Source organism: Acyrthosiphon pisum, chromosome A1, assembly GCF_005508785.2.
Source record: "Acyrthosiphon pisum isolate AL4f chromosome A1, pea_aphid_22Mar2018_4r6ur, whole genome shotgun sequence".
In the NCBI taxonomy this organism is placed as follows: Eukaryota; Metazoa; Arthropoda; class Insecta; order Hemiptera; family Aphididae; genus Acyrthosiphon; species Acyrthosiphon pisum.
In genome coordinates this window covers 29,766,460-29,775,769 of record NC_042494.1, presented here as the reverse complement: position 1 = coordinate 29,775,769, position 9,310 = coordinate 29,766,460, and the positions used below count along the sequence as shown (strand labels likewise).

The 9,310-nt window shown below is 30.9% G+C and overlaps 1 protein-coding gene across 1 annotated transcript; it reads left to right on the top strand.

Moving 5' to 3' along the window:
* Positions 1-5,046: 5,046 nt before the first annotated feature.
* Positions 5,047-7,099, top strand: LOC100168989 (protein THEM6). Its single transcript, XM_016801659.2, has one exon. The coding sequence runs from the start codon at positions 5,310-5,312 to the stop codon at positions 6,060-6,062; it is 753 nt and encodes a 250-aa protein (XP_016657148.2). The 5' UTR covers positions 5,047-5,309; the 3' UTR covers positions 6,063-7,099.
* Positions 7,100-9,310: the final 2,211 nt, after the last annotated feature.

Below are 9,310 nucleotides of genomic sequence, written 5' to 3'. Positions count from 1 at the left end.
TATATTATATCTATATAGTTAATGATTTGTATTTTGAATTTACTATATTATGTTCATTAGAATAATACCAACATTATATTAAAATGGGTAAATGGTAATAAAAGTACATATTATAAAATATAATTATGAAGGTTAAATATATTACAAATATATAATATCAAAAGATTTATTTGATAAGAAATTAATAAGATAAATTATAAAATTTTCAAAGTTATCAAGATTTTGAAAATTTTCATGAAAATTTACATCACTAGTAAAACCTATACCATTATCCTTAGAATTGAACATTCTTTCAGATAAAAAAACTTATTTTTTGTGTTGTGTGCTCCTTTAATAATATTTTTTACTATTTTTGTTACGTTAATATTTTTGATTTTATCACTTTTGAATGAACATACATTTTTTCCGAAGCGGAATTATTCTAAGTATTTTGATCTATAAATACCAAATTTTGGATAAGTAGTTTATTAGTTATAACTTATAACTCATAATCTACTCGTTCAAAATTTGAAATACTCCAAAAAAATATAATCTGCTTTCAAAAAAAAAAAAAAAATTGAAATTGCATGTTTACATAAAAAAATATTTTCATTACAGTAAATAGTTTTTTAAATAATGAGTAAATACCGTTAAATGGCTCACCCGGTGCATTATATTCATTATTTATATTTTATACATTAAAGGAACATAATTAACTTATTTAAATAATATTAGATATTATTTTTTTTTTATTGGTTAAAGCCATGGTGGCACTGGGTGACAACCACTGGGTGATAGTATTAAAATGAAGTACAAATAATAATAATAAAAAACTTAAATACTAGTTGAAAATACAATAAGAGAGTGATGCTAAAACATGTTGAGAAGATTGACAGTGATATTGAATTTGCTTGTAGCGGCAATTGAGTTGGGGTCTTGGTTGAGTGCTGCCGAGAGTGATCCGAAAGCATAATATTTTCAATCTGATCTGGGCGAATATACGACATTCAGTAAAAATATGTTTGATGTCGATGAGGACCCCACTTGCGGTGCATATTGGGACGTCTTCTTTAGCCATTAGGAAGTCGTGTGTAATTTGTATTATTAGTTGGTATCTTTTTTAAACGTACGTTTGTAATAAAAATAACTAATAAAATAGACATTTATACCTTTTTTTTTAATTACGTTTTTGTTTTAATTACGTTAATTATTTTTTATATTACTGTAATGAATTAATATTTGATGCTACTATTTGGGTAATTCAATAAATAGTTATATTTATCTATATACATAAAATATTTGTACTAGTAATGGTGGTGATGGGCTTACATTTTTCTATTATGCGATTCAAATTGTTTTTTTATATATATTTATTTTAATTAATAATAGTTAATCATATAATTGTTAATTAGTTAATATTTCCTAACCTCCCAGATAGTTGAGAATTAAGATTATAGGTGTTATGTGCACAAAAAATTCATATAAATGTAATGAATTTTATAAATCAGTGCGGTGAGCTAATGATCCCTCTTAAACATAATTCAGTGGTTCACGTTTGTTTCATTAAGTTATAGTGAATCACTTAATTTAGAAATTTGTTATACAACTCAGCACTATCGATGTATAATTTTAAGTTTGAAGAATAAAAATAGAAAATAAACTACAAGACATAAGGACATTAATAATGTGCAATACAAAAAACACCGCATATTATTATAATATTAAAATCATATGCTTTCTTTAGATATTTTCTTTTAAAATCTGAAACATTAAATTGACTAAAAATCATGTGTTTCATGTGAACGAATATTAGGTACGCTGCAGTATATACCTTTGCATAGCCAGCAGCAAAATTAAAGATTAATTTCAATCCTGTGTAGCAAAATCAAGTTTAATTAATTATTATTAGATAAATACAAACAGACATTTGTAATTCAATTATTTGTATTTTTGCTGTTGGTATCAGGCATAAAATTATTGTTTGTATGTTATAATAAACTATAGAGTTATTATTAATATTTTAATAAGGTGTTCGAGGAAATAAGTATACATTAATAATATTAACAATATCCGTAGGGTTTTCAATGTAAAATACATATTTGGAAAATACAAAATTTAATTTTGAAGTTCAATATATTTATGCATACATTTATACCTACAATAAATATAACCATAAGCTTACTTTATTTTTAATTTAGGTATACAAATGCAATAACATTGGAAGTTTCATTTTTATTTTTATTTTTGATACTTTAAACAGTTTTAATTGTAATTTAAGCTTAGTTCTAATTAATTATGTAAATTAATAATTGATTTTAGTATTTATATTATATAACTAATAGCCATACTACCTACAGCGTTATAATCAATGTTTATTAATATTAAGTACCTACGTTAAATGAGTAGTTTTGATTACGAATAAATTCTAAATTTAATATTTCATTGCATTAATTTCATATTTATACCTACTTCATAAATCAATTATGTGTATTGTACAGTAAGAATTTAATTAACATATAATATATTATATATAATACTAATATCATGTTATAAGCAATATTTATTAGTGTATATAATTTGTATTTATTCATAAGTATTTTTAATGTACGTTTCATATATTTTATAATAATGATTTAATTGTGTGCAGAAACGTTATTTAAGCTTACGTTTTGGATTTAATTTAAAATGTTCAAAATTAAAATCAATATATTTTATAAACTTTACTATACTGAGAACAATAAATTGTTAATTTTATAACTAAATTAAGTAATAATATAAATTGGGATATAAATATTATGTTTATGCATAATACACAATGGCATTGAAGAATATAATAAGTAGAACATTGTAGATTGGTACAGGTAATGGTAATGGTAACTACATACAGTTACCTTGTAATTAATCATAATTTAATGTAATTACATATTTACATCTGTATTGTATTAGAAATATATGTAGCTTATTTTCTTTTTAAATAAGTAAACACTTTTTATAAACTAATGTGAAATAATATTGTAGGTACAACTTTAATATTATATTTTTATTTAAATTGTATTAGAAAGTTGATCTGTTATGAGCTAAATAATTTTTCCATGGATAAGGTCTATAATTTGTTACAAACTAAGAATACAGATTACAGAGTAGGTGGCGTATATATAATAGGTAAACAAAGAGGTAACAAGAGCGTTTACTGGAGAAGAAGGATATAATCTCTAAAACTAGTAAGAGTGTAAAACTACAGGTGGATTTTTTTCTAAGATTCTGAAAAAAAGCAAAAGATAGACGTCATAAAAGTAATACTATATTGCAGATTGTATGCAACTCGATAACTATACAAGATATCCGACAAGTATCATGAACCTAATAATAATATTACCTATATTGTGCGTGACGAATTATTAATTAAGCTAAGGCACGGTCGCATCAAAGGAAAAACTAATAATCTCATTGCTTAATGCTTACAATATTAAAAAACGTTTTCACAATTTCGTAGAATATAGTACAAAATATAAGAACATTATAATATTGGGATCGCCAGTGGCAGTGGTCTAAATGGCGAAGAGCGTCTGGAGTCATGGGGAGGGTAAGCGGACCGATACAAATTCAAAAATACACGCAAATACATACACGCAAATACATACATATAAGTATATAACACACAAAACATTTTACAAATAATAATCACTTTCGACTTACGTTGACGTATAACTATAGAACGTATTAGGGCTCAAAACTGTGGTGTCTTGACATATTGTTAGTAGGTGGCAAACTCGTTTTCCTTCTACTTACCAATTTCGGTGGTCACACGCGATTGTCTTCTGAGTTCTGACAGAAATCGTCGGAAACCCCACACACAATGCGATGCAAGTAGGTATACTGTATATGAATATTATTGCCATTGTAATTTGCGTCGGCACCCACTCACATCGTCTCTAGACTGAGCGATACTCTAAAAATAAAATGTAATATTTGTGTGTGTGTGTGTTGGAGTGGTCCATAGCAAAGTCTTTCGCACTTGTGGCTTTTGGTATTAAGGTAATCCTATACCCTAGGATGTGCACCACGGAACAACTTTTTAAAGTTTGCATTTTAAAGAAGAACTCACACTGGAGGGATTTGTTGGTTCACGAAAAATGATAAGTATGGTTTATCGGTGTTTAATAAGAGGCAAATTCAGGGGAATCTAATTTGTCACGTACAACTCTGGGCAGGATTAGCTACAATTAATATATTATTACCTACTAGTAGACATATAAAATCAAAGGTCTAAAACGGTTGACCCTTAAAGAACCCAATACACGATCAATATTTTTGTATGTGGCGTGTATTGATAATATTGAAGGTGTGTTCAATATAATATTTAAAATATTAAAACCATTTTTATATTTATTGATGTATATACATTTTTGACACAATAAATTTGATCGTGTGTGCGGCAAATTTTACCTTTATATCACTTTATGCAAATTCACTGCAGGTTTGAACAGATTATTGAAAAAAATGTTCGTCGATAGATCCAGCAACATCCAAAGTGTCATAGACTAGGTACTTTTTATTTTTCAACCCACAAACGTTGAATTTAGCTGACTCACAAATAATGATATTATTTTTATTAATATATTGTTGCCATTGGTTACAGAAAATGAAATATTCTTTAATAATTTAATAAAAACTATTCATTAATACTTTTATGATACGAATTTCTTTCGACCGGTATTTCATAATTATTATCGGTCAAAACGATCTACAGATAACTGAGTTAAAAATCTGTACAGCATTTCACATTAAACGGAGTAAGACGTTGTAAATGCACGGGCATTTAATCTGTCTCACCGATTGCTCAGCGCGGCATGAGTTACAGTAATCACACGTAATAATAATAAAATATTATATTATTAAACATTAGAATTAAATATATTTTTCTCTCCATTCTGTCCCGTATGACCGGTATTATACCGACTACCGAGGTATATATAACACGTGGTTGTGTAATACACACGTTTCTTTTCCACGTCCGATAGTTATCATTGCGTCTACCACGCACGCGCGCCCCGGCCCCGGCGTCTCACGCGCATAAACCCGTCCACCAGCCGCCAATCAGCACGTCTTTCGCGTCCGTCCGAATTTTACCGCCGCCGCCGGCCGCGCCGCTTCGCCCGGATTCGATTCAGTATCGCGCGCGGACCTTCCCTCGCCGCTTCCGGTCGATACGATTCCCGGATTCCCATTAGCAGCGACAGAAGCAGTAGCTACAGTTACATACTTATACAATAATAAGTAATTACAGCTATTGCCAATAGCCGTTCGTCAAAGGCGCCGTCGACACGGCGATGATGATGTCGTTGTTGTCGTCGACGACGACGGCTCCGGCGGCCAGCGCCGTTGACGCCGCCGCCGGGACGGGCTCGTCGGCGTTGACGGTGACGGCACTGACGGTGGCGTGCGCAACGCTCGCGCTGATCTTGGTGCTCATGTGCGCGTTGGACCTGCCGTATTTCTTCCGGTCGCTGTTCAGTTACGTGGCGGCGACGTGCATCAAGAAGAAGCTCCGGGTCACCGACACGGCCGTATACTCGTCCGTGTGCCTGACCACCGACCTGGACGTGTACCTGACGCACATGAACAACGCTCGGTACCTGCGCGAGATCGACCTGGCCCGCATCGAGTTTCTGCTGCGCACCGGCCTGTGGCAAGAGCTCCGGCGCCGCGGCGGCCTCATATTCACCATATCCAACAGCGTCCGATACCGCAAGTTCGTGCGGACTTTCAGCCGGTACGAGATCCGCACCAGGATCGTGTACTGGGACGACATGTCCATATTCTTTGAGTTCCGGTTCGTGTCCAAGGCTGACGGTTTCATCCGGGCCATCGTGTACAACCGGCAGCGGGTCGTTGACTGCAGCGCGGACGAGCTGATGCGCACCGTAATCGGCGGCGGTGCGTCGGCGGCCGCCAAGACCGCGGACGCCGACAACGCGTACCGGCGACCCGAGTGTCCCATCGAGATACATCACTGGATACAGTCCAACCTCATGTCCAGCGCCATCCTCAAGGCCGAGATGGGCGACGGTGACCCGCTGTAGTGCATGCGCGTTTGATGAGGGGGCGGTCCGGTCCCAGGCATACCCGTTTGGGTGCGTAACATAAGTTAATATACCTATCGCACTTTAGGGTGTAAGGTCCACTCAATGTTTGGGCACACACACATTATTTCCCTACATATTACCTCTAGCACGTTTGGGCGCATCTACTCGCCTGAGTTTGTTGTGGCGTTATAGGTACCCGGGAGATGCATCGGCACCAGGAGGTCTGTAGTCTCTCAACGATTTTATGTTTGCACTTTTTCACTACTTGTTAGTATCTATTATATCTACAACCATATAGTACTATTATTATTTGTACTCGTGAGTTTCTGATGATAGGTGTTATTTTTTATACATTGTTTTTATATGATAAATTAAATTTGTATTCCGACATGATTGTTCTTCAGTGTATTTTTTCAATTTGAACTTTAATTCCTCATAATTTTTTTATGTAATAGAACGTGTGTCTTTTATTTTACACCGTAGGTACCTAACGTGTTTTAAAACAAACAATGCACCCAAACGTGGTGTACGCCCACACCGCGATATACACAGCTGCATCTGTACCCGAAGATGCACTTCACAACGGATCACGCGTGTGCAGTGGGATTGTATATTGATTATTACTGCTTTGTTAGAGGGCTCGATTGGTTTTTATCCTTTTTTTTTTTTAAAAAAAATTATAAATTTTATCGATTGTACTGTCAAAAAAAAAAAACAATTATGAAAATATCATAATATTATTATGACCGTTCGCTTACCAACTAGTTATTTTATTATTATTATACTCGTCTGTACCTTGAACGTTCTAGTCTCGTTATACTGCCTTTTATGTAATATAATTTTAATTATGTTCGGGTACTTCTGTATGTATAGGTAATAATACTATTGATTATAAATACTCGTGTTTATATGTTTTAGTATGTATTGATAATATTATTATAAATAACGACGTCCATTTTACCGGCGATTTATTTTGATTTTTGATACATTTGACGTTAATGTAGACAATAAATGTATAATTTTATTTTTACCAACTTGAGAGTTTTATTTATTCAATTACCTTGCGGATTTTATCGCTACTGAGTACTGACATCGTGCAGCGGTGTTGCCGGGTAACTTGTTTTATTTGTCGTGAAGAAAGTAGGTACTTTCATTTTTCGTTTTATTTTACATAGAAATAGGTACACTAAAATGTATCCGTCCTATACCATGATACTATTATACGAGCGAAACAACAACGCGTACTTAAAGTAAAAACTATTACTCATTATTAAATTAAATTAAAGTCGTTTTAAAGGTAAAGTAACTTCAATAGCCAAATTGTATTATTTTTTCAATAAATTAATTACCGTTGATTCCAAATGCACAACTTTGAAGACATTTATTTTAGAAATGACTTCAACGTATAAATAAATACATAATTGAACATTATCTATCTAGATTCTAGATCGTCTTAACTCGGTAAAGATGGTCAGTCTAACACAATAAATTCTCATTGAAGTTTCTGTGCATTTAGGCACCTTCTGCAGTAGTTTTGTATTCAAACATTTATTGTTGTTTATTGGGCCGGAATTCCGTTAGCTACGGATTATTCGTTCGATCTAACACAATTTAGTAGGTACCTAATCAGTAATTTATTTACCGCATTTTGCTATAGGTAAATATGATAATATTATCCTATTAACAGTACTACGGTTATGCATTAATGCGAAATTCATATCATTATAATATAATGTATATACTTAAAATTTATAAATAGCAATATTTTCAATGTTGATATTAGTTATCAAGGTCCAACTAAAGTACAAATGCATTTTTTACAAATGCATCTGTATATACTATATACACATGAACTAATAACTATACGCGAGTATGTAACGATTTTAATGAATTCGTTTGTAATAATATTAGAAATATTGTACAACAAATATTCAAAGATAATGATAATATATATCGTCATCGTTTTATGAACATTCCATACGAATTCCATCTCCAATTTCTAAATTATTAATTTATTTTACTTCTCCGTTGTCATTATTATTCTAGAACGGCATTAGGCAGGTACGTGTATTTTATCATTATTGGCACCATCGAATCATTGATATGCAACACTGTCGAACACGTTCTAGAAAATATTTTCAACGTTATGGGTATGGACAGTATTGAATACCTATACTGAATAAAATTTAAAAATAATTCAACAGTTTTGATGCCACGTTCTTATATGACATATTATTTTTGTGACAAGAATCGTGTTTGTCATTTTAAATAATAATTGTTTAGTACAGAATAAAATACAATAATATTATGATTTCGCAATATTGTTTTCGACCAAAATTTCTGCCATCTATAAGAATAATTTTTGTCTTTATAAAGTCAGTAGACAGTTATGTTTCAGATTATAATACTAAGGTTTTAACAAACAAATATTTTTAATTGTGAAATAAATGTATGGAATGTAATAAGAGTCAAAATCTTTTTTATATGTCATGTTTAATATTATATATAATATATTTATTAATATTTTGTACTCTTCAAGTATTTTTTATTTTAAAATAAGACATAAGTTGAATAACATTTTAGTTTTATTCTTACAAAAAGTTAGTGAAATAAAGTTCATTGATTTAAAACAAAATTAAATGTTCATAAGATAAGAAAATATTTATTACCTGATATTAGAATAAACGGTTTCGTTTTGATATTTGTAAACTAGAAAAAAACCAATGTAACAATAATGAAACTTAAAATTTATAAATTATAATATCAATTACTATAATATCGTATTATAGTACGTCGATTAACACAAGCTTCAGTGATAAAATATGGTCTTAAAGTGTATATAACTATAATTTTACAATACTATAGGTATCATAAAACATAAACAATTTTAAAACTGTGTTTCAATTATTTATAATCAAAATGTATTATAATGTATGAATTCGATTGTGTTTACTGAATACCTATTTTGTCATTGTAATAAAAGATAATTATTAAAAGTGTTCATAATAATTATATAAATATTATAATATCAATGTACTTACTTATAATAATATTAAAATAATTGTATAAATGAATGTTGTTTTTTTTTATAAATTTATTTTAATGAAATATTGGAATAATATTTATTGATTAATTACATAATATGTTATTATGTATTTAAATATCAACATTCACATTAAACATGGGTATCGTCGATAGTATACAAGCAAACAGCAGAGTACTGTTGCACAACAGGCTACAACTAT

What these genes read in the sequence shown, in the direction of transcription:
- LOC100168989 (XM_016801659.2), top strand. Translation starts at nt 5,310, where the DNA reads ATGATGATGTCGTTGTTGTCGTCGACGACGACGGCTCCGGCGGCCAGC.